Source organism: Scyliorhinus torazame, chromosome 2, assembly GCF_047496885.1.
Source record: "Scyliorhinus torazame isolate Kashiwa2021f chromosome 2, sScyTor2.1, whole genome shotgun sequence".
Taxonomy (NCBI): Eukaryota; Metazoa; Chordata; class Chondrichthyes; order Carcharhiniformes; family Scyliorhinidae; genus Scyliorhinus; species Scyliorhinus torazame.
The window spans coordinates 149,702,636-149,729,722 of record NC_092708.1 but is presented as its reverse complement, the minus strand read 5'-3'; the positions used below and the strand labels follow the sequence as shown (position 1 = coordinate 149,729,722).

At 43.2% G+C, this 27,087-nt stretch overlaps 1 protein-coding gene across 9 annotated transcripts in view; it reads right to left on the bottom strand.

The window, feature by feature from the left end:
• pms1 (PMS1 homolog 1, mismatch repair system component) overlaps positions 1–27,087 on the bottom strand; it is a 189,704-nt gene that overhangs the window by 70,117 nt on the left and 92,500 nt on the right. For all 9 annotated transcript variants that reach the window (XM_072478183.1, XM_072478199.1, XM_072478217.1 and 6 more), the window contains 3 exons: positions 13,502–13,624; positions 11,748–11,894; positions 8,857–9,728 (listed from right to left, as the gene is read on the bottom strand). In XM_072478183.1, coding sequence (XP_072334284.1) covers positions 8,857–9,728; positions 11,748–11,894; positions 13,502–13,624 — 1,142 coding nt within the window. The remainder of the gene's footprint in view (positions 1–8,856; positions 9,729–11,747; positions 11,895–13,501; positions 13,625–27,087) is intronic.

Genomic DNA, 27,087 nt, shown 5'->3' with positions numbered 1-27,087 from the left:
ATATGGATCTGAACTTAGAGAACAAGGGGAAATCCTGTTCGGCACGTCAGATAAACTAGAAGATGGCGCGAGCAAAACTACTTCACCTTTGGGAGTGGCCTGATAGGCCATGGTCCAGATTGCATGTGGATTTTACGGGACTTTTCATGAAACACTTGTTTTCGGTTGTCGTAGATATGCATTCAAAATGGTTGGAGGCACACATGAAAAAATGAAAATCGCTTATTGTAGGCTTCAAATGAAGTTACTGTGAAAAGCCCCTAGTCGCCACATTCCGGTGCCTGTTCGGGGAGGCTGGAACGGGAATTGAACCGTGCTGCTAGCCTGCCTTGGTCTGCTTTAAAAGCCAGCTATTTAGCCCTGTGCTAAACCAGCCACACCATGAGTAATTTACAGTTCCGATGAGAATTGAAAAGCTATCTCAAATTTTTGCAACTTACCCTCTACCAGATTTAAATTTTGAATAACGCCTCGACTTTAACAATTGAATTATTTAAAGAATTCATGTAAAATGGTATATGCCATTTGCATACTCATCCGACGGAGCGAGCTGTTCAAACTCTGAAGGAGGGATTGAAGAGATATTTCAAGAACAAAACTTTCAAGATTTTTATTCCAGTATCGTATCACGCCACAGTCCACAACTGGGCTCTTGCCAGCGGAATTGTTAGGTGGAAATCCAAAGTTTCATCTGGATCTGCTTCATCCAGATCTCAAAGCAAAGGTGAGCAGGAGACAAGAGAAGAAGAGGGACATGACCACCACGCCAAAGAGAGGCAATTCAAACCGAATCATCAGGCTCACATTAGGAACTTTGATAGTAACCAGCGGTGGTTACCTGGAATAATTTTAAACCAAAGTGATCCAGTATCATGGGTCACGAGTCTGCAACACAGAAGTTTTTGCAGACACAAAGACCATATTTGTTTACGTTATGACTCAGTCAGGAAAGGATTCTGAGTCAGCAACCTTTACAGACAACATGGCAGATGGTATTGCTGCTGTGGGCGTTCACCAGGAAGTGGCTCTGTTTCTAGGTTTGTCAGGTGACTCTCCTGGGGGAGTGGAAAAGGAACATTCCTGTTCAGATTATCAATCTACCTCTTCACCTACGATTCCAGATCAACCACTAATAATAATAATCTTTATTGCCATAAGTAGGCTTACATTAACACTGCATTGAAGTTACTGTGAAAAGCCCTAGTCACCACATTCCGGGCTCCTGTTCGGGTACACAGAGGGAGAATTCAGAATGTCCAAATTACCTAACAGCAAGTCTTTCGGGACTTGTGGGAGGAAACTGGAGAACCTGGAGGAAACCCACGCAGACACAGGGAGAACGTGCAGACTCTGCAGACAGTGACCCAAGCTGGAATCGAACCTGGGACCCCCTGGAGCTGTGAAGCAACAGTGCTAAACACTGTGCTGCCCCTACAATATTTACCAGCGGTATTGCACAGGTTGCAATGCAATCGCAAAGCTCTTGACAGACTTTAGTATAGTTAACACATTACTTATGTTATATTTCTGTCCTGATGCAGTCTTGGAATTTAAGGGTGGAGGGGGTTACAGTGTGTCATTCAGAGTACAGAATGTTCTTATAAGCCTTTCTCCTATTTAATTGTTTCCCTAGCGTCTGTTTTGAGCATGTGCGAGCTTTGGCGGGTTTTCCAGTCTGCAAGAGGGTGACCTGTAAGCAAGACCTGTTTTTACTAGTGCTCCTGTTTTCATAGTTGCTACTGTTACTACTGTTCTGCTGAGTTACTGTTATTCTCAAACTTTGTTTATTTTTATATGAAGTTCCTTCTTCTAAACAACACATTCGACTACCTTCGTTGTGGTCTCAAATTACACTTGTCATTTGTCAGTTCAGCCGAGATATTGTCCAGGCCTTGCTGCATTTGGACATGGGCTGCTTCAGTACCTGAGAAGTTATGAATGGTGTTGAACAAGAGAATATCCCCACTTTTAACTTTATGATGGTCATTGATGAAGGAGCTAAAGATGGTTGGGCTGAGGACACTACACTGAGGAACTACTGCAATAATGTCCTGGAACTGAGATGATTGATCTCAAAAAACACAACCATCTTCCTTTGTGCCAGGTATGACTCCAACCATACCTGGGGAGTATGAGTGGGGGAGCTTTTTCACCCAATTCCCTTGGACTCCAGTTTAGCTTGGGCTCCTTGATGCCATCCTCGGTCAAATGCTGCCTTGCTGTCAAGGGCAGTCACTCTCAACTCTGGAGTTCAGCTCTTTGGTCCATGTTTGAACCAAGGCTGTAATGAGGTCAGGAGCTGAGTGACCCTGGCGGAACCCAGGGTTGTCAGTGAGTAGGTTATTGGTAAGCAAGTGACGTTTGATAGCATTGTTGAGGATCCTTTTCATCACTTTACTGATGATCGAGCGTAGACTGATGGGACAGTATTTGGCTGGGTTGGATTTGTCCACATTGCCGGATAAATACCAATGTTGTAGCTGTACTGCAGCAGCTTGGCTACGGTAAGGCAAGTTCTGGAGCACACGTCTTCAATACTATCGCTGGAATATTGTCAGGGCCCATAGACTTTGCAGAAGCCAGTGTCGTCAGCTGTTTCTTGATATCATGTGGGCTGAATCGATTTGACTGAAGATTTGCACCCGTGATGCTGTGCACCTGCTGAAGAGGCAGCGACGAATCATCCACTCTGCACTTTTGGCTGAATACTGTTGCAATACTTAAGCTTTATCTTTAGCACTGATGCTCGGCTCTCACATCATTGAGGTTGGGAATATTTGCAGAGCTTCCTCCTTTAGTAAGTTGTTCAATTGTCAACATTCACGTCTGGATGTGGCAGGATGGCAGAGCTTAGATTTGATGCGTTTGTTGTGGAATCACTTAGCTCTGTCCATCATTTGTTGCGTATGTTTGGCACACAAGTAGTCCTGTGTTGTAGCTTCACCAGGTTGACACCTCATTTTTAAGTACTGCTCCTGGCATGACCCCTGCGCTCATCATTGAATCAGATTTATCCCCTGGCTTGGTGGTAATGGTAGAGTGAGGGATATGCCAGGCTCTGAGGTTACAGATTGTGGTTGAGTACAATCCTGTATCCCATGGATGCCTAGCCTTAAGTTTCTAGATCTGTTTGAAGTTTGTCCCATTTTGCACGGTGGTAGTGCCACACAAGATAGAGGATATCTTCAATGTGAAGACTAGACTTTGTCCCACAGGGTGGTCACTCCTAGCGATACTGTCATGGATAGATGCATCTGCAACATACAAGCAAGTGATGACACGGTTGAAAGTTTTTCCCTCTTCTTCCTTCCTTCACCACCTACTGCAGACCCAGTTTAGCAGCTATATCCTTTAAGATCTGGCCAGCTTGGTCAGAAGTGGTGCTACTCAGCCACCTTTGATGATGGACATTGAAGTTTCCCATCCAGAGTACATTCTGCGACCTTGCCACCCTCAATGCTTCCTCCACGTGGAGTTCAATATGGAGGAGTACTGATTCATAAGCTGAAGGTCGCAGTACTTGATAATCAGCTTGCGATTTCCTTGCTTGATCTGAAGTCATGAGACTTTGTGCAGTCCAAAGTCAATGTTGAGGACTCCCAGGGCATCTCCTTCCTGACTATATACCACCGTGCTGCCACCTCTGCTGAGTCTGTCCTGCTGGTGGGACAGGACGTACCTGGTGGTAATGGTGTTTAGAACATTAATCTGTAAGGTATGATTCTGAAAGTATTGTCATACTTGACTAGTCTGTGGGACAACTCTCCCAATTTTGGCACAAGGCCACAGATGTTAGGAAAGAAGATTTTGTAGGGTCAACAGGGATGAGTTTACCATTGTCATTTCCAGAGTCTTGATCAATGCCAGGTGGTCTATCTTATTTTATTCCTTATAGATTTTCTAGTGATTCTGGCGCAACTGAGTGGTTTGCTCAACCATTTTAGAGGGCATTTCAGAGCCAACCACATTGCTGAGGATCTGATGTCGCATGTGGGCCAGACCAGATAAGGATGACAGATTTCCCTCCCTAAAGGGTAATAGTATACCAAATGGGTTTCTACAACAATCGACAATAGTTTCATGGTCATCATTGGACTTTTAATTCCATATTTTTATTGAATTCAAATTTCACCATCTGCCATGGTGGGATTTGAACCCGAGTTCCCAGAGCATTACCCTGGGTCTCTGATTACTAGTCCAGTGACAATACCGCCTCCCCTGACATGTCTTCATTTGTCCTAAATTGAGGATTCCCCTCCTCGGTCAGTGAGAGTTTTCAACTGCATTAATTCCATTTCCCAACATGTTCTTGCATGTTCACTATCCCAATTCCCTTTTCATGACTCCCGCAATCTAATTACCATTTACTTAGCTCTTCCTCAGATTGCTCGCTCAATACTCCATGCTCCCCCAATTTCAGGATGAGGTTGAATATGTTTTTCCCTCTTGTGGGTTCCTTCACCACCTGCCACAGACCCAGTCCAGCAGTTATGTCTTTTAGAAACTAGCCAGCTCAGTCAATAGCAGTGCTACCGAGCCACTCTTGATGATTGACATTGAGGTCTCCCACCCAGAGTACATTCTGTGTCCTTACCACCCTCAAAGCTTCCTCATAGTGGAGTTCAACAATTTCAAGTTAATCTATTCATTTACCACTTCTGAACGTACACAAGGCCATCAAATCAGAAAACTGCAACACCTGAAACGATTAAAAAAATTCATATTCATACAGCACCTTATTGGGTCCTCTGAATGTTTCAAGGTGTTTTACACCTAAATGATTGGGTAAAAAACTTCAGATTAATAAGAGGGTGGCTTTTTCTGCGGGCAATATATTGGCAGACTTAGGTAGGAGGTAGGAGGTATGTAACAGTCAGTGGGTCATTGGCAGGCGCGCCGGTGGTGTTGGGAAATGTGTATGCACCAAACTGGGTCGACACGGCATTCATCAATGTGCTGGGATCTATCCCAGATCTTGATTCTCATCGGGTAATTTGAGGGGGAGGGGGGGCTTTAATTGTGCTTGGGATCCTAATCTGGATAGGTCGGGTCCCAAGGCTTGGATTGCCCCCATGGAATAGATGGGGAAGGCAGACCCATGGAGGTTTAAGTTTCCGAGGGATAAGGAGTTTTCTTTTTTTCTCGTGTCACCAGGACTACTCCCGAATATACTTCTTCGTGGTGGGTAGGTCACCCCCTGGGGTAAAGTGAGTCGGGCTACTCGCCGATCCTTGTATCGGATCATGCTCTGCTTTTTGTGGACCTGATGTTGGAGTCGGGCCACTCTCGGAGCTCCCGTGGAGACTGGACAAGGCATTTATCACAGACATTAATTTTTGTGACGGGGATCCTCTGCCATTGGGGAGTATGTTGAGTTCAACAGGAATGAGGTGGTCTTGTCGTCCACATTCAGGGACGCCCTGAAGGCGGTAGTTAGTTGGGGGGGGAAAGAGTGGGGGAGATAATCCATTTTAAGGTGCATAGGGATAACTCTGGGACAGTGGAGAGGCAGAGGCTGGTGGATTCCATTCACTGCTAGTGAGGACTGCTAGTACTCGATCGCCCCGACACTGCAATTATTGGCGGACAGAAAGAAGTTGCAAATGGAGTTTGAGTTGTTGACAACGGGTGAGGCGATGACCCAGCTGCATTGTGCGGGAGGGACTTACTCTGAGTGTAGGGAGAATGCCAGTCATCTGTTTGCTCACCAGCTGACGTGGCAGGCAGCTTTCCAGGAGATAGTGCCAGTCAGAGACTGGGGTGGCGGGATAGTTGCTGCCCCAGAGACGGTGAATGAGGTGTTTAAGGATTTCTACCATGGGTTGTATAAGTCAGAGTCTCCAGTGGACGGCTCATCAATGAGACAATTTTTGGATGATTGATCTTCCTGGAGGTGGAGCAAGAGAGAAGTTGGAGACGCTGACTGGGCTGGAGGAGGTCATGAGTTGTATTCGGTTAATGCAGTCGGGGAAAGCACCAGGATGGGTTCCCCATTGAATTGTATAAACAGTTTGCTGGATGGTTAGTCTAATTTCTGCTGGATATGCTTAATGGTACCATTTCCCAGAGGGTGTTGCCGGCCACACTGGCGCAGGCGTCAATTTCCTTAATCCTGAAGAAGGACATGGAGTGTGTTTCACATTGGCCTATCTCCTTGTTAAACACTGACGCTAAGTTGTTGGCTAAGGTGTTGACAATGAGGTTGGAATCCTGCTTACCAGGGGTCATTTCGGAGGAACTGACTGGATTTGTTAAGGGCCGGGGACTTTTTTCCCCAAGGCTTTCGTTCGCAGGGTTAACAAATTGATTTCTACTTTTGTCTGGGTGGGTAAGACTCAGGGGTTCGTAGGATGTTTTTGCAAAAGGATAGTCAGCCAGGAGGGTTGGCATCACCCAATCTGTGGTTCGAAGATCCAGACTCTATAAGCGGGCGGATAGAGGAGGTTTTGTGCATAAGATCTTTTTTAATACGATGTCAGGGATTTTGTGCGTTCATCTGGCCATTGGTGGCCATTTTTGTGCTTATTTAATCTGTCAGTACCACACCAAGTTGTCAGGCAGATTAGGTGCTCAGGCCCATTTCACCAACTTGAACTCACAATTATCCAGCTCAGAAATAAATGAGTATATTATTAGCCCAGCTTCACACTTGCACTTGATTGGCTCAAGACTAGTTTTCATTAAGCACCAGCAAATCACAAATGAATGGATATGGGCAGCACGGTAGCATTGTGGTTAGCACTGTGGCTTCACAGCGCTAGGGTCCCAGGTTCAATTCCCGGCTTGGGTCACTGTCCTTGCGGAGTCTGCACGTTCTCCCTGTGTCTGCGTGGGTTTCCTTCGGGTGCTCCGGTTTCCTCACACAAGTCACGAAAGACTTGCTGTCAGGTAATTTGGACATTCTGAATTCTCCCTCCGTGTACCCAAACAGGCGCCGGAATGCGGCGACTAGGGGCTTTTCACAGTAACTTAATAATTAATTATCTTTATTGTCACAAGTAGGCTTACATTAACACTGCAATGAAGTTGTGAAAAGCCCCTAGTCGCCTAACACTGTTTCATTGCAGCATTAATGTAAGCCTACTTGTGACAATAAAGTTTCTTATTATTATATGGATCATAGAATTTACAGTGCAGAATGAGGCCCTTCGGCCCATCGAGTCTGCACCGGCCCTTGGAAAGAGCACCCTACCTAAGCCCATAGCTCCACCCTATCCCTACACCTCCACCCTATCCCCGTGACCCCACCTAACCATAGCCAATACACCTAACCTGCACATCTTTGGACTGTGAGAGGAGACCAGAGCACCCGGAGGAAACCCACGTAAGCACGGGGAGAATGTGCAGACTCCGCACAGACAGTGACCCAAGCCGAGAATCGAACCCGGGACCCTGGCAACTGTGCTAACCACTATGCTACCGTGCTGCCCTATCATCCAATTAACAAGTTTCAAAACAACATTATTTTATACCTCAAATATAAAATAAACTCAGTAGAAGTTTATTTAGTGCTCTGGTCAACAGTGTTAGTTTGGCCTTTATGAAATAATCTTTGCAGCTCAATATCATTGGAAAAGATAGAGAAGGCTTAAATAAAGGGAGCTGCTGAACTCGACACAAACATCAAGATGACTGCATAAGCCTCTGCAGCTCACCTTATTAAAGATATTTACTTTGTTCCCTGTGCCCAGTTCCTCTGGCTGCACTCTTGGCCGACATCTATGAGCAGTATCACAAGGGCTTCATTAATATGAACTATCATCTGCACAGCAAAGAGTTCATTTTAACTAGATCACGATACCCACCTATATCCCATCTGCTTGTGTATCATTGGCTCATTACTATCTTATGTAATTCACAAGCTCACTAAGAGGACGGCAACTCAGCACATGCTAATTTATCCATTGGATGGATCCTTATATCCCATCATTGTAGATGGTGGAAGCCGAGGGTGCAGGTTTCTGTCCGTCTATATAATTAGTACAATTTTACAGGGTCAAGGGGCTTAGTTATCCTTTGGTGCACTGCCCGAGTGACGATAGCTCATAAATCTTGGTAAACTTTCCAGTGTGGCAGTCTCACAGCCACATTTGCATCAGTTGTGTACACCAACGCTCGAGCAAGGTAACCATCGAACAGCAATCAAGAATGATAACCTTTGCTAAATTTCTCCATCATGCAGACACCCAGACTCCCACTGTATTGTCCCTAGTGCTGCTGTTTAAACCAGGCCCAGCAAACTTTGCATGGATCAAGAATTAAACCTGGATCCTTTATGATCGTCATGTTCAGCAGCACAATTACCCAATGAGACACAAGGGAAGTTGGATTTACGGTTTTAAAAACCTACGTAAATCACTTTATTATTAGATAAAAGCAAATTACTGTGTATGCTGGAATCTGAAACAAAAATAGAAAATGCTGGACAGTCTCAGCAGGTCTGACAGCATCTGTGGAGAGAAAAGGGAGCTAACATTTCAAGTCTGGATGACTCTTTGTCAAAGCTTTATTACTTGGCTTTGCAAACAAAAAGATCATAAATTTAGAATCAAATGTGCACTCTAAAGTATGTCATATGCTGGAAAATATATAATCACTCTTCATTGTGAAAAAATATCCTTGAAGGAAATCAGTGAATGGAAAGTAAGACATATAACAAAACAATTAATTGCAGAAGTCTGGAGAAGCAGTACATAATATATTTTAACAATATGGCCTGCATGGCATCTCCAACATGCCAAATATAATTTTCCGCTTTATATTTCAAAAGTAATGGGATTTACTCTGCACCCAATGAGTCACAGGGAATGGAAACGACTGGGTTATGAGGTCAAAAGATTTAATCTGGAAACTTACTTCTTTTTCTCTTCCTCTTTCAGATTTTTCCACATCTCTTCAAGTTTCATGCTTACATCTTGCAGATTAGCCCTTGGGTTCTCGGCTAACAGTTTGGGTCGAGTTTCTTGTGTGAAAAGGGCAGAGGGTGACAGAGACTTTCTGACAGTGCGATTACTGATCAAGTCATATATTGTGATCTGTCCAATCTTATCTTTCACTACATTAGAAGATTTTTTGTTTGGTTCATTGGTTGGGCTAGTGTCAGCCAGTTTCTGGTGTTTGGCTTCATCACAATTTATTTGCTTTTCGCCTGAAGTGTCTTTAGGTACCAACAGCTTTACAGGTTCAAACATATGTTCAGTAGAATCTTTCATCCCATGCCCCATACTCCAATTATCAGCAGTTAGTTCAGGAAAATCTTCTGCAATTGTGACCTGTTTATTTAATGTCACAGGTGGTAGGGTTGGATTACCAGTCTTTTCTGGACATTTTGCACTGTTAATATCAGGTAGATTGTTTGAAAGAATTAGGTCATCATCCAGTGAAAATGTCACATCAAATTCTGGGAAAGAAATTGATGGCTTATTCTCCGAAGGAAGAGGTTTTTCTTGGGAATCAGTCTGAACAATGTTACTGACAAAGCTCTCCTTTTTATCAATTACCACAGCAGATTTGTCATTAGAAAAGTAGATTTTTTTAGAACACCCATTTATTGTGTCTGCAACTTCAGAAATCTCTGGAACATTTAACAGACCAGGCTGATTTGGCTCACCACTGCGAATAAGTCCAGTTTCTTCCAAACATTCAGAGGATGATTTATCAGTTCCATTTCCAGCAAGTTGTCCATAAACTGAAATTAACACTTTCTCAATCACAAGTAAGATGGCCTCCTAGTGACAGAAGTTTAAAAAAAGCGTTTATGTAGAGCAAAAATTTTAATTTTCCTTCAAGAAAAATGTTCAGAGATATTAATGTAGATTATACTTCGATTAATGCCAGAAAACCTGAAATAAAAGTGACTCAAACATCTCTAATGTCGCCATGGCCTTGATGGCAAATATGGGCCACTTTTCAGTTACTGTGCAAATCTCACCTGCTGTGACCAAAAACTGGCCAGGGGCATTTTAACTCCTAATCTCACTAGTGGACTTCCCACTGCACTGGCTGCTTCAATGATACACCTGCACACTCTCAGGCTGAAACTTCCAATGAGCCGGCCAGAGGCCTATTTAAAACAGAACTACATCTCTAAAAATCATGTTGCATTCTCGTGACTTGTTTTGCTTGCATTGTGGTAGAAGAAGAAATTATTAAAAATGAGAAGCCTGCCTGGTGATGCTTCTGAAAGAGGTGAGGTACAATTCCTGTAACCCAGAACGGAAAGGGCATGATCTTCACCAGGCATGGAAACTGATTGCAGAATTTGCCAATGCCTGAAGCATCATCTCTGGGTCCTAGATTCAGTGCAGGAAGTGTTTCACAGTTATTTCACTGGCGTTGCAAGTATGAGTGGTGCTCTTCATTTATTCTTCTCTCTAGAACAGATGGCCACATTGCCACCTCCCTATCCACCCCCATTCAACAATGGTCTCCCCACTCTGTCACTTCCTCCACCCAGTACAACTGGACAGTTGACCACCTTTTATCATTCCCCTTACTTACTAATTTCGCACCAGCTGCTAGCTTGGCCCAGCCAAGAGAACAGAGTGATTTGGAATTCAGGGCCCAGCAATGAGAAACAAATATTTTTGCTTCCTATAAGTAATTGAAAATGGAATAAGAAGCCCTGCCGACATGTTTCAACACTGTGGATTAAAGTCCGGAGGCGTCTGCTGATAGCCTGTGTTGTGTCCTTTCACATGGCATAAGCACTCTCCAGTTTGGCTTAGAGAGTATGGTAACCCCCTGAGATGTCCAAGTCCAGTCATTACAATAGAAGTCCATGTTCTCACACTTTCCAGTTTTGGTGCTTCCAAATTTGGTGGATCCAAATTTACATTTCACCTTGGACAGAGAGTCATCCACCCAAGTGGTTTGACTGTTCTTTAATGCAGAATTAGTGCACAGCAATCAAACCATTGCTTCTTATGAAGGCCACTGGTGGCAAGACTGTTTTTTCACATAAATAAATGTGCAGCTAGAAGGGTCGGGCTCTATATTTTCCTACACTTGCCTCCCTCCAGAATGCCTTACCTTGCTCACCTAAATCTTTGGACTGACCGGGGGTAATTTACTGACTGACCAGCTGATTTTGTCTGGCATCTGAGCAAAAAACTTTTGCTCCCCTCCCAACTGGCATAATTCCTCTGGGCTGCAACTGGCAGTTCACCAGCAATATACAAATAAGGTTGGAGGACCAATTTTCCATAGTCCTGCCTCTGGCCTCTACTGACCAAATTTGTGTGATCCAATCTCTAACCGGTACTTGCAGACTTTAAGATCCCAGCAGGTTAAGGGTAGCATGATGGTGCAGTGTTTAGCACTGCTGTCTCACACACTGAGGACCCGGGTTTGATCCCGGCCCCTGGTAATTTATTGTCCATGTGGAATTTGCACATTCTCCCTGTGCCTGCGTAGTCTCACTCTCACAACCAAAAGATGTGCAGGGTAGGTTGACTGGCCACGCTACATTGCTCCTTAATTTGGAAACATTAATTTTTAAAAAGATCCCAACCGGCATTATACAACGTACTGAACTAAATGTACGTTGAAGTGCAAATTTTCGAGTTGGATACATTGTTGCTATATTTGAGTTACCATTATTTTTGGGCAGGTGAATATGATAATGTTCAATTTATTGGAAAGTATATTTTACAGGTTCCATTTGAATAATATACGTCTTCATTGGTGCATTACTTAAATTATTAATGACAACTGAATAAGAAATATTTTTTAAAAGTGCGCCTCACCTTGTTATGCAGCATTACTTGGGTTTTGTCTGGTGTTAAATTAACATCTACAACCGAAGCCGGAACCAAGATATTCAAGAAGAAAATTGGATAACGAATATGTGAGGAATCCTTCTGACATTGAGAACTGTAGTACTGCCGAACTAACTGCAAGATTAAAGCAAAACATTTTTTAAAAAATCTGTACAGGACATCCCAAGTAATATTCACGCTGAGAAAGTTAAAACAGATGTTTAGCAAAAACACTGAAAATCATCAAAATTAAACTGCTGACTCTTCGTTCACTTTAGCTTGCCTAAAATGTAGTGAAGAACTATTCAAAATCTTATCTTTTCAACATGCTTCATTAAAATATTCCAACAACGCAAACAAAGTTCAGAAATCAAAACTCAGTCTAAATGTTGCCACCCTTGTGCAAATGTAGTTAGGTGTGTTAAAGAACAGTCTGCTTCATCCAAGAGCATTAATGATAATAATATTACAATACAAAGAACAGGCTCTCAGGTTTAAGTACCAGCTTTCTCACCTTGGCAAACAAACTACAATCCATATATTGAAAAGTTGTAGATTAAGCCAGAATGTTAAAATCAATGAGATCACTGCAGGACGGATGACAGATTCCACAGTGATTGAAAATATATAGCGTGCTCACTAAGAATAAAATATTGCAGCAGCTTCTGTTTAAATGTGATGTATTTTTAAATAGAAAGGATCCAAAAATGAATCAGGTCATTCGAAAATAACTAGGTATTGACCACCCCATTACCTGTTTTGAACAAAATGTTATATTTCTTTCAAACACGATGAGAGGTTTTATTAAAAGGTGTTGCTCATACAATCTAAGGTGGAGAACTGCAAAGCCTGCACAAACACTCTGCTGATGTCATGACACATCACGTGATGCTTTACCAGCAGAGACGTATTCTCTGATACATAACACAAAGCTATTCAAAAAAAATTAAAAGTTACCATAAAAAATCCTAGCATGCAAGCTCCTGCTTATTATCTAGTTAGTTTATCCTAACACTTGCGTTGGGTCAGATTGGTGCTACAATACTTGTTGCGGAAATATTGATCAAACTCACATCTGACTAAGATTTCAACTGCAGTTGCCTTGAATGAAATGAATGAAATGTAAATCGCTTATTGTCACAAGTAGGCTTCAAATGAAGTTACTGTGAAAAGCCCCTAATTGCCACATTCCGGCGCCTGTCCAGGGAGGCTGGTACGGGAATTGAACCGTGCTGCTGGCCTGCCTTAGTCTGCTTTAAAAGCCAGCGATTTAGCCCAGTGTGCTAAACCAGCCCCTGTAGGGGTAAGTTTAGAAATCACAGCAAATTAATTTGAAGACTGAGGGGAATGAAGCTCCAAGAAACTGCAAGGTGCCTTTATGCCCGTTTGTAATGCAAAACCAATTAATGAAGCTTTTCAATTAGAATCCTAAAACATAATTACTGAAATATCCACAAGTTACATCTTGCTCAGGCAAATGTTGGATGAAGCACAATAACCCATTGATAACTTTGTCAACCAACATTTGCCCCTGTTGCTCACTGTATGAGGTCATGGGACTAATGAAAAGTCTCGATTTGATCCCAAGATTCTCCATGTATGCAACTAATAATGCTATACCACAAGCTAAATAAGACTATTTCTTTTTATACTAAGGTGCTAAAAATTCTTCAACATAAAGTACACTTATTGCACTCTAGAAAAACAGGTAAACACAAGCATCACTGAAATTATTAATCTACCTTTAATATTTCCTTGTGATGAACAGGCCTGGAATTAACAGAGATGAAACTTCTGTCAGGGCTGGTGAGACTTGTCGAGGATGGATTAGAACCCGGCTTGGGCAGAAAACCGCTAAGGAAAATCTGTGAACACCGGCAAATAAAATACACAAAATTTAACAATTTCAATGTTATCAAGACTATGTTTAGGAGGGCAACTAGTTGGAGTTCCAACTCACTCTACAAAAGGGTAAAAGAACACAGGCTTGACCCTGTGACTTTCCATGGTGATTCACCTTAATCAAGTGTATTACCAGGAGACCCAGAAGCAAAAGCTTGGACCATTCCCTGGAGGAAGGAAACAGAGGGTCAACCATCCCAGGTCACTCATGTAAACCTGAGCAGCAAGGTTCAGAGTAGCATGGATGAAGGTCTGTAAATATGTTGTACAAAGAGACTCCACAAAGAAGAATGTCAGAATATTGTATCGGATTGGATTTGTTTGTTGTCACATGTACCGAGGTACAGTGAAAAATATTGTTCTGCATACAGTCCAGACAGATCATTCCATACATGAAAAAAAACAGGGCATACAGAAATACACAATATAAACACATAGACACAGGCATCGAGTGGAGTATACTGGAGAGCAGTATTACTCAGTAGAGAAGATGTGTGAAGAGATCAATTCAGTCCATAAGAGGGTCATTTAAGAGTCTGGTAACAAGGGGGAAGAAGCTGTTTTTGAATCTGTTAGTGCATGTTCTCAGACTTTTGCATCTCCTGTCTGATGGAAGAAGTTGGAAGGATGAATAAGCCGGGTGGGAGGAGTCTTTGATTAAGCTGCCCGCTTTCCCAAGGCAGGGGGAGGTGTAGACACAGTCAATGGATGGGAGGTGGGTTCGCGTGATGGACTGGGCTGTGCTCACGACTCTCTGTAGTTTCTTGCGGTCTTGGGCTGAGCAGTTGCCATACCAGGCTAAGATGCAGCCAGATAGGATGCTTTGTATGGTGCATCTGTAAAAATTGGTAAGAGTCAAAGTGGACATGCCAAATTTAAGTATAGGCGCTGTAGTGCTTTCTTGGTTGTAGCGTCGACGTGGGTGTAACAGCACAGATTGTTGGTGATGTGCACACCTAAGAATTTGAAGCCGTCAACCATTTCCACCTGGGCACCATTGATGCAGACAGGGGTGTGTACAGATACTTTGCTTCCTTAAATCAATGACCAGCTCTTTTGTTTTGCTGACATTGAGGGAGAGATTGTTGTTGTTACACCACACCACTTGGTTCTCTGCATCAGTAACTGTTGTCTATTGTATTTGCAAATATGTAATTACTTGTGTCACATAATTCATTTTAATAATTACAATATTAATTTTCAAGATATTACTACTCGACATATACCATACATTTTCTCTAATACTAATTCTGTTGCATGTTACATGATCTGAAAATGAATAATATATTTATTGTTAAAATCAGTACCACATCTTTCCACCATGTGACTGAATACTGGAATGCATGTAAGGCAAAGGGTACAGGCAAACATTATTTACTGAGTAAACATTAAGGTCAGCAAGAAAACATCTGTCAGAAGTGATAAATTAGATTTTATGAACCAATGGGTTGCAATGTGACCAATTAGGTTTTTTTAAAATAACAGCTGGACATTCATTTTCTGGCCTACAAAACTGCATCTATGCAAAATGACTTCTTTCCCAGCCCCCATTCTTCATTTCCCACTACTCTGGCTTCACATTTTCTTTATGTTGTTCTCCTTCTGTTTTGAAGCACGAAACAAATGTCGCACTTAATTTTTTGTTTTAAAGGTTGCTGTAATCATAGAAATTCCTTTAAACATAGAGATGACAAATTAAACTATATTGGCTTCTACTTATTTATATATAAAACCTGAAGAGCACTAAAAGTTTAATCTGCAATTTTGGATGGAAATAAAAATTGTCCACTTGACCCCCTGGGAATTTATAAACCTATGTTGGTACCTGGCGAAGCAAAGGACATGTCGAACAAATATCATTCCACTGACTTGGTCCGAGTTGCTGAAATCCCCCTCCAAAATCTGGAGTAAATGATCAAAAAAAGTAACCAGCTGTAGCTATGAACCTTTGAGAGTATTTTTCAAACCTGTTCAACATAATTTTAACAAAAACAAAACCCCAATGTGTGCTAAGATCGTGCTCTGCAGGTTTGAAATGTTGAGTTTTTTTTAATGTTGTAAGAATAGACAGTGAGTATGAGAACTTGCATGGCAATTAACTTGGTGGTCAGGGTGTACTCTGTTTCAGGTTGGCCACTGATTCAAGGCTGTTGCAAACATATTTCTCCAATTTCTCTTCCATCTCCCCTTATGCCCCTTTCAGTTAATCTGCTCACTGAAACTGCCCTCTATTCCATTGAAGTGTTGACCACTCAGATTCCCTTCTCACCCTCACTTGTGCTGATATTTCATAGATTTCATAGAATTTACAGTGCAGGAGGCCATTCGGCCCATCGAGTCTGCACCGGCTCTTTGAAAGAGCACCCTACCCAAGCCCACACCTCCACCCTATCCCCATAACCCAGTAACCCCACCCAACACTAAGGGCAATTTTGGACACTAAGGGCAATTTAGCATGGCCAATCCACCTAACCTGCACATCTTTGGACTGTGGGAGGAAACCGGAGCACCCGGAGAAAACCCACGCACACAAGGGGAGAACGTGCAGACTCCACACAGACAGTGACCCAAGCCGAGAATTGAACCTGGGACTCTGGAGCTGTGAAGCAATTGTGCTAACCACTATGCTACCGTGCATACCTAAACTGTTCCCTCTGACCCGTTACTTTTCATCATCACTGCTCTTCTGAAAAAAAAATACACTTGACCTATGTCTTTGCAAATATTGGAATGATCCTTTATGCCCCTGAAGGAAAGCTTAGGACCCCCACTGTGATCTCAGACCCTCACCAAATGCATCAGTCGACCAGCCAATCTTGCTGCATGTCAACTGCGGGCGGCGCCTGGCAACATAGATTTTCTGCCCCTTCCCCCCTGCCGCCCCACACCCAACTTGAAATTGGCATAAACTAGGTGGATTTAAACAAGGCCCAGATGTTAAAATCACTAGTTGTCTTTCTGCTATATGGTGGGTGGAAGTCTCCAGTATGATTTCTTGCCAGAAATGCACAGGCAGCTCAATTCAGGCTTATCTTGGGGAATCTATATATCACTGTATTAAAATGTTATACCAATGAGCTAATTTTAATGTGTATTTAATACTAAGATGGCATGGTGTAGTAGAGATGAGCTCGTTAAACTCAATGCAGCAAGTTTTCTGCAGAGTTCAATGGAGTTGGATGCCCATTCGTTGTTATCTGAGAAACTGCTTAAGCTCTCAAAATTTAGGACTCCAATGTTCTCCTTAATATTTTTAAAGTTCTGCAGCAAAGACATTTATTTAGTTTTTCTCTACTTTTAAAACAAAAAAAAATCCTGCAGTGTTGAACTTTATTGAACAAATCCTAAGGGGAAAATTGTATAAATTAATAGTACTAAAGGTTAGAGGGCAATGTCAAAGGTTACACAGTCGGGGCGAGTACACTTTTTAACTAATTCCAACTTAAATCACTGGAAGCTAAGTTCTATATTTATACATTTTCAAACAGAAGAGAACAGAAAACAATATGAACTAATTGGAGTCCACACAACAAATAAATTAGCACTCAAAATGAGGACGAATGTATGAATTCTAAATTTATTTGAAAAATGTCTCCATCAAATTTAATTAGTGAGCAATTGTTTTTCGTTTACGAAAGCTGAGAGTTATATTTTCAAGTGGACTGGACTTGCAGTTGAATTTAAGGTTGCTGAAGACATTTTAAACTAATAAAGAAGGAGAACAAAAACAGACATATTTTAACAACACATCACTAAGTTATATACAAGATTTATTTTAAAAAGCTGTTACCTATGGAAAGACATTTGGCTTAAACATTGTATGCAAGTAACATGTCAATGTTCATTATTCTTTAACCCTTTTCGGAAATAATTATCAAATTTAAAAAATAACAGGCTACAATGTTTCCTTAGTTATTTTAGCAATTAGCGAAGGTTCCATGTTACAGTCAGAACACATTTGTCAGTTCCTAATAACCATATTGCCAAGCTGCCAGGGTACAAGTGGACTGCTGTGCAGGTACATGTATATTTGCAGCTGAAGAGCACAAATTCAGGTAGGTGAGCAGTTGGAGCTGTAGTTTCATAAACAACTTTCCGAAATGTCCTCTCATAAAAACTTTTCAGAAACAGGCGCTGCACAATCTCACCAAACAGAAGCAGCTTCCAACACAATGGCTTGACTACTGCAGTCACTGGCAAATTAACAATGTTCACCCCTCATTACACTTACGGATGTTTTGTGACCTTTTGTGGGGCAACATAACAGTCATCGATAGTCCGAGAAAGCATAGCGACCTCTACAGGGGATATCGAACCCGGGTGAATAGGCCAAGCAACAGCATGTCACCTGAACCAATAGGACTATTTTTTAAAAAAATTTAGAGTACCCAATTATTTTTTTCCAATTAAGGGGCAATTTAGCATGGCCAATCCATCTATCCTGCACATCTTTGGGCTGTGGGGGTGAAACCCACGCAAATACTGAGAGAATGTGCAAACTCCACATGGACAGTGACCCAGAGCCGGGATCGAACCTGGGACCTTGGTGCCGTGAGGCAGCAATGCTAACCACTGCGCCACCGTGCTGCCCCCCAATAGGACTATTAATTAAAAAGAAAGGAAGGGATACTGAGTAATTACTGGCCAGTCAGCCTTACCTTGGTGCTGGGAAAACTTTGAAAGAAACTCTGTGGGACAGTAAAAGTTGTCGTTTAGAAAGGCACTGATTAGTCAAGGACTGTCAGTATGGATTTAAAGGAATCGCATGTCTGCCTAACTTGACTGAATCTTTTGAGAAGGGAAACAAGGAGGGTGGATGAGGATAGCACGTTTGATGCAGCCCACAAGGGTTTTAGCAGGGCTTTTGATAAGGTCCCACATGATAGGCTGGTCAGATAAGTAAGGAAAAATGACAAGTTGGACCGAAATTGGAAGCAACGAGTGATAGCTGTCCAGTGATTTTGTGACAAAAATGCAGCTCCCAGTGGGGCTCAGCAGGGCTCAGCATTAGGTCCCTTGATTTTTGTGGGATATATCAATAATTTAGGCTTAAATGGTAGGGGCAATGATTAGGGTGCTTGCAGGAGATATTAAAATAGTCGTGCATTTGATGAGGAAGAAAGATGCAGACTGCAGAAAGATCTCAATGGACTGGTTAAGGGGGCAGAAAAGTGCTAAGTGGCATCAAATGCAGAGAAGTGTGAGGTCATGCATTTAGAAAGGACAAACTAGGCAACGGAATACACAATAAGTGGTTGGATACTGAGAAGTGTAGAGGAACAGAGAATAGTGTCTGAGCAGGAAGAGCACTGAAAAATAACACAATAGGGCAGACAGTGTTTTCCAAGGTTCTCCAATGCGTCACTGGAGGACGCCAGGAGACCCTCCAGATAGACATTAACTGTGATGGCTCCCAATGATTTCACAACACCAGTAGCCTGGCCTGAGGGCCTGGATGCATTGCTGCAGAAAGATTCAAGTGTGTGAGCAGGAGGCAAAGCCATTAATGTTAGGTCAAGAAGGATGTGATTGCGGGCGGCAAGGTGGTGCAGTGGTTAGCACTGCTAAGGACCCAGGTTCGATCCCGGCCCCGGGTCACTGTCCGTGTGGAGTTTGCATATTCTCCCTGTGTCTGCGTGGGTTTCACCCCCACAACCCAAAGATGTGCAGGTTAGGTGGATTGGCCACACTAAATTGCCCCTTAATTGGAAAAAAATAATTGGGTACTCTAAATTTTTTTTTTTTAAAAGGAAGGATGTGATTGCACGAGAGAGAGTACAGAGGAGATTTATGAAGATATTGCAACGAATAGAGAATTTTTGCTGTGAGGAAAGGTTAAGTAGACTGGGGTAATTTTCTTTGTAACAGAGGAGGCTGAAGTGAAATTTAATTGAAGTATATAAAATTATCAGCCAATTAGGCAGGGTGGATAGGAAGAAGTCATGGCCTTTAGTTTTCTTTTTTGTTTTTTTATAAATTTAGAGTACTCAATTCTTTTTTCCTATTAAGGGGCAATGTAGCATGGCCAGTCCAACTACCCTGCACAACTTTTGGGTTGTGGGAGTGAAACCCACGCAAACACGGGGAGACCGTGTAAACTCCACAGTGACCCAGGGCCGGGATTCGAACCCGGGTCCTCAGTGCCGTAGGCAGCAATGCTAACCACTGTGCCACCGTGCTGCCCCCGTCATGGCCTTTAGTTGAGAGGCCTCCCAAAGGACAAAACTTTTCATTGTGCACAGCCAGCAGCATTTTTGTCTAGGCTGCCAAATCAAAGTCTTCATCTGCTTCCTCTTCAACCGTCTCCGGCATGTTGGCACATGTGTTACCGTTCCTCCCTACCCTGGATAGAGACTACCTGTCTCACCATGTGCAAATCCACCTCCATGTAACTCTCTAAAGTATGCGCAGTATCTGATTTGATGGTTGAGAGTGTGAGATTGAGGAATATATTTCTTCTTCATCAGTCTCTTTTTCTTTGCCTTGCTGCTCTGACAACATTGCCTGACCAGGTGATTGTAAAATCGAATGGAGTAGTGGTAGCAGCCTTCCGTCTCGCAAGGCAATGGTTTGCACCGTGGAGGTCAACTCTGTATTTCGCATCACCTTGTGTGACTCAGCTAAGCTTCATTGCAGTCGTACAGACTTTGTCGCATTTATTGTAGAGGAAGACAATAGGCTGAACAGGAGGATGATTTACTGGCCTGTTTTCTCTGGGTCCTCTTGTCGACCAGATGAACATCCCGTTCCTGTTTGCCTCTTCCAGTGCCCTTTCAGTCAGCCTCCAGAGGCCATAGTTGCCAACAATCATCTCTCCCAATTGTCAGTGTCAATATCCATCATCTTTATATCTAGCTTGAAGATGTCCTTGTAGGAGAGGTATGAACATCCAAGGAGGTTGTGAGCCAGTGGCCAATTCATCATACAGATGGTCTTTGGGTACATGACCCTCATCCATCTGTTGAATGTGCATCAAGCCAGTGCAGACATCATTGTTTTAGCAATAAATATATGCTGATGGAACCAACATTCTCCAGAACCTCTGAATTGGTGAACCTGTCCTGCAAATACATGCCGAGGATACGTCTGAAACAGCGAAGGTGGAAACTGTTCAGCTTTTTATCATGCCTCTCATATGTTGTTCAGGTCTCACCACTGTAGAGAAGTGAGCCGAGGACACAGGCTTGATTGACTCTCAGTTTGGTGTTTTCAGTCAGGTTGTTGTTGTTCCACATTCTCTTATATGGAGAATGGGGTAGTCCCACACTTGCTTGGCACTGGGCTTTGTGAAGGGCTTTGAAACTTGCCTTTCCAGCTTGGAAGTTATGGCCAATGACCTGTATTTATGTAGCACCTTTAACATAATAAAACTCCCCAAAGCATATCATAAGCGTTACAAAGCTAAATTTCACCGAGGCAGCAGAAAGCATGGCTCCAATGGTGGAGTAATTAAAATCAGGCATGTTTGGAGGTCAGAGTTAGAGTGCAAATATCTCATAGGTTTGTAGGGCTGGAGATTACAAAGAAAGGAGGGACATAGCTCTGGAGGGATTTGAAAACAAGGAGGAAAATTAAAAAATCAAGGCACTGCTTGATAGGAAGTCAATAAAGATCAGTGAGGACAGTGGGGATAGGTGAACAGGACTTAGCACAAGTAAGGACACGGAGAATTTTGAATGACTTAAGGTTTATGAGCAGTAGAACATAGGAGGTAGCTCAAGAATGTGTTAGATTAGTCAAGTCTGGAAGTAAAAATACATGGTTGCAGTAGATGAGCTGAAACTGGGGTGCCTTGGAGATGTTAGAGGCCTTAGTGCTGGTATGATCAGGATCAACCAATGATCAAATATAACACTTGAACAGTGCGGTTGAGCCACAGGCATTTGCCAGGGAGAATGATGAAAATGATAGCTAGGGAACAGCCTTTGTAATGGGGATCAAAAATAATAGTTGAAGGTTTTTCCAATATTTAATTGGAAGTAAATTTCTGCTCATCCAACTCTGGATGTTGGATAAACAGTCTGGCTATTTAGCGACGTTAGCACGTTTCCGGACCCAACCGTGCATCATCATTCGCACACCGACTCTCACGGCTACATTGACACATTTCTTCCACACAGTTTCCTGTTTGGACTCTATTCCATTCTCCCAGTTTACCCGTCATACCTGTTCTGATGATGCCACATTCCACATGTCCTCCTTTATCCTCAACCAAAAATTTCTCCCGGCCATAATTTATAGGCCTCTGTATTCAACAAATCATCCTCCGCCATTTCCATCACTTCCAGTGTGATATCCACTGTCATCACATTCCCCTCTCCACTTTCAGTATCCTGACAGGATTGTCCCCTCTGTAACATCCGGGTCCATTCCTTTATCACCTCCAACATTCTTCCCCTTCACATGGCAGCTTCCCATGCAAGGACAGGAGATGGAACATCTGCCCTTTTGCTTCTTCCTACCTGACCATCCAACGCCCTAAATACACCTTCCAGGTGAAGCAGCAATTTACTTATACTCCTTTCAATATAAGTATATAATGAAATTGCAAAGAGTCAAACTCACATGACACTAAATTCCGGTTATGCCGAAGTTGTCAACCATTCCCCCCGGCAGAACAGCAAATGCCATAGAACAATGCCCGTGATTAGATGAAATTCCGCACTGGTAACTTTGGATTTGCTGAATTGTCATATGACCAGAGCGGCACGGTAGCACAGTGGTTAGCACCATTGTTTCACAGCTCCAGGGTCCCAGGTTCGATTCCTGGCTTGGGTCACTGTCTGGCTGGAGTCTGCACGTTCTTCTGGTGCCTGCGTGGGTTTCATCTGGGAGCTTCGGTTTCCTCCCACACGTCCGAAAGACGTGTTAATAGGTAATTTGGACATTCTGAATTCTCCCTCTGTGTACCCAAACAGGTGCTGGAATGTAGCGACTAGGGGCTTTTCACAGTAACTTCATTGCTATGTAAGCCTACTTGTACCAATAAAGATAATTATATTATTACAAAGTTACACCACACAAGAGTGCAAAGTTATGGAGTGCTGGGTTAGCCATCGCTTGACATTGGGATCTCGGTGAAGGATGTGCAAAATCTGCAAGAATGGCTAAGCTGGTGAGACTATTAAGAGTGTTGTTGATCAGAGAGAAGATGAAGTTGATACGGCAAGAGGAAAACCATGGTGCGAAGAGGAAAGCAGACATTGTGAAAAAATGTGCCCGCCATTATGAAAACACAAGATGAACATATTATAATAGTTCAACAAACGGGCATTCTCTGAAGCAGAGAATTGGGTAATCTAAATTTATAATAAAAGAGGGTGGAAGAGGGTGAGAATGGCTGCCTGCCCCTAAGTTGAAGAAACTCTGCTAAACTGGTTCAAGGCAGCCAGAGCAGAAAAAGTTCCCATCCCTGGTCCAATGTAGGAAAGGAGAGTCGTCCTGACAAATAAGGTGTGCTAAATGGAGTTCATCTGCAGCAATGGATGGTTGGACCAATTTAAGACAAGTCATCGTCTTCCGCATGGTAAACAGTGAGGGTGCAGTGATTCCTCCAGCAATGACAAATATTTGATTCCAAAATGGTCTCGCCCATATCTTGAACAAGTATGTACCAAGGGACTTTTTTTAAAAATGCAGATGAAACCAGCCTGTTTTACCAACTTTTGCCAAAGTGCTCTTTGATGTTTAACAATGAAACATGTAATGGTGGAAAGCAGAGCAAGGAAGATGTCACTGCCACGCTCTGCACCAACTTGGATGGCACCGAAAAGCTGCCGTTTCTTGTGACAGGAAAGTACAAGAAGCAATGTTGCTTAATGAATGCCGAGACACTACCCTTACAGCACAAGGCTAACAAAAGCACCTGGATGTCCTCCAGCATTTTTTTATTTTTATTATAAATTTAGATTACCCAATTCATTTTTTCCAATTCAGGGGCAATTTAGCGTGGTCAATCCACCTCGCGTGCACATCTTTCGGTTGTGGGGGCGAAACCCACGCAGACACGGGGAGAATGTGCAAACTCCACATGGAAAGTGACCCAGAGCCGGGATCAAACCTGGGACCTCGGCGCCGTGAGGCAGCAGTGCTACTCACTGCGCCACCGTGCTTACCCCTCCAGCATTTTTGAGGCGTGGATATAGAAAGTGGACAAAATATATCAGCAAAAGGGAAGATTTTTCACCATTACAGACAACTGAGTGCACCCTGACATTATTAGTCTCGAAGGTTAAGCTAATATTCTTTCCTCCCCCACCACAGCCAAGCTCCAGCCAATGGAACAGGGGTGATTAGAAACCTGAAAACCCACTACAGACAGCAGTTATTGAGATCATCAACAAGAAGCAGGCGTATAATCCAACTGTTGTAGAGGCCATGTTGATAATGAAGGCGTGGAAGATGGCGTTGTAAACCACGATTGCCAACTACTTCCACCACACTGCGTTCAAACAGGTTATGACTGTGCAAGATGTCGAAAATGAAAAGCAGGATGAGGCAACCAACCCGATGACAAGATACTTTTCACGCACCTGTGGGAGGCTGGCATGGAAATTACAGCAGACCATCATGGAAATTTACCCAGAGACGGACGATGCCATACGCTGCACGACAGAACTGACAGGTGATGCAATCATAGGTGCAGTGCTTTCTTCAACTGACAAGTCCGAGCAGACCAAGATCCTGAAGTATATGATGAGTCCTTGCCTGCATGCCCATCCAGGCCGTAAAGGTTATAAAGGTGCTCTGGGATTTCACACTGCAGCAGGTAAATACCGAAAACAAGCCTAACTGCACTGATAACATGGTGGACTGTATCCTGCATGTCGAAAGACAGCACGCTATTCAGAATAAGATTATGGAAGTTGGTAGATAACACCCAATACTTTTCAACGCAAAGCTCTAGCCTTTAAAAGGAGTGAACAAATTGAATAAAGACTTTTTCACATATTTACTGCTTTACTGTGTTTTAATTTGGCATTTGAATCAGTTGCTCCCTGAATTGCCTCTCTTCGAGCAGCCTGTTTTCTTCTATGTTTTTATTGTGCATTCTCTCTGTCACACTGCAGGCCAAGAAGAATAGCAGGCTTGACTGATGCAGTGGGAGCAAGTCATTTGACTAGAACCTTTCATTGAGAAACAAGAACTATGTCATGTGCATACTGCTCTGTAGATTTCACCAACTTTTAAGTAGGAATACAATTCTCCAAATCCTTCTACTAATTTAACAGTAGCCAGCAAAAATGAATCAGCAACTAACCTGAAAGCAGCTGATGTAGTGGCAGGCGGGGAGAGGTGCTTCCTGGTATTCAGCAATGCTAGGTTACGGGAGATTGTTAGTTGAAGTTCAGCGGTTAAAATGGAAGAGCAAAAGTCAAATCAGTATTATATGCCGATCACCGTTATGGTCTGCCTACTCTGCATACTTCTGGGGCATGTTCCTAGTACCCAGACTAAGAACATATCCCCCAGTGGTGTCCACAGAAGTGTGCACACATGGGCCGGGATTCTCCGAGCCTCCGCTCCGCAATCGCACTTGGCACGGAGGCGGAGAATGGGCGTCAGACCCGCGATCGGGTCTGACGACGCTCCCGCAATTCTCCGGGGACCAGAGAATCGCCGTCAATCGCGCACGCATGCGCGTGGTCGACTTGGCACCGGTCAGGGGCGATTGAAAGGGGCATCTGCGGCGATTCCCCGCCAACAACTGGCCGAGTTCCCGCCGGTGTGGTTCACTCATGGTTCCACCCGGCAGGAGCTTGGAGTGGTGGCTGCAGACTCAGTCCGCGGCCACCTGGTGGTGGTGGTGGTGGTGGTGGTGGTGGGGTGGGGGGGGGCGGGGGGACGGAGGGATCCGTCAACCGGAGGGGGGGGCATCCTGGATGGCCATGCTCGCGATCGGGGGCCACCGATCGGCAGGCGCGCGGGATCACGGGTGAGGGAGCCTATATTGTCGGGGCCGGCCCACGGCGTGGGTCCGCCATGTTGCGCGTGGATGCCACGCGCATGTGCGGACCCACAGCCGGAAATGCAGGGCCCCTTAATGGCAGGCGGAGCTGCAAGGAGCACTCCGGGGCCCCGCTAGCCCCCTGCAAAACAGAGAATCACTCTGGACTTTCTCCAGGAAAGTCCAGTGATTCGCGCCCGTTTTATCGTGGGCGTGGAACATAGCCCCATTATCAGAGAATTCCGCCCATGGTGTGAACTCTATCTTGCGCCGGAAATGGCACCAACATCACTGGAAGTATTGGCACTACACAACCATTTTATGCAGTCACCATGGAGTGTACATTAAATTTTTAATCCATGTTCAGAGAGGAAAATAAGAAAAAAGAGGAATAAGAAAGCGAGAAAGGTGGTTAGCACGGCTGCCTCACGGCGCTGAGGACCCAGGTTCGATCCCGGCCCCATGTCATTTATTGTCCATGTGGAGTTTGCACATTCTCCTAGTGTCTGCGTGGGTCTCACCCCCACAACCCAAAGATGCGCAGGGTAGGTGGAATGGCCACGCTAAATTGCCCCTTACTCGGAAAAAAAATAATTGGGTACTCTAAATTTATTTTTAAAAAGGCGAGATAAATGAGGGGGAAAAATGTGCACAAGTATCCTCAATTGTAAAAGTAAGTTTTTAGTGTCAGAGGACATTGGACAAGCCCTATGTGCTTAGTCAATTTGTGGTGGTTAAATGCCACAACTTCATGTCCGTCATGTGTTAGAATGTTGAATCTCTCAACAAGGTGATTGTACAGCAGAGCTTGTGGAAGGGAAGGACAAACCGGCCAGCAAATTTCTGATTTCCATGTTTAGCTATGCACATGCAGATTGCAGAATTTGTTATTCAATTCAATCCAAGATAATAGTGAATGCTGATAGCCTCACCATTATGTTTACGGCAAAATGCAAGCGTATAGCTTCTCTATTATAACATGGTAGATCACAAGATTAAACGTGGCATTGATTTAAGCTCCAAATACATTACAAGATTTTTTTTTTTTTTAAAAAGAAAAAAAAGTGCTTTCTGCCATAGAAAAGCGGTTTCCTTAATTCAGAGGTACTCTCCCTAAATGAGAACCACAATTTTTCTAAACCTACAGTAAAGATTTTTTTTTAACAAAAACAATAATACTGTTTGCACACACATTGACCATCACTGTAGGGTTTCTACTGTTGGTTTTCAAGAACTCTTTGATGAAGGTTATTGAATTCTCTCAGTTCTTTTTCAAAAAATAATTTTAAACTGTGAGCTATTCACTATTCCCAAAAGCTGAACTCAAACAAAATGCTTTAATGACATTGTAGTATTTGCCAATTGTAAATCCTGGAAAATTAGAACAGCTTTAGTTAATCGCTGTATACATTTTTAACCAGTTGTAGGTATTCAGCAGTAATGAACAACTTGTCACTTTAACTCACAATAAATAAAGAG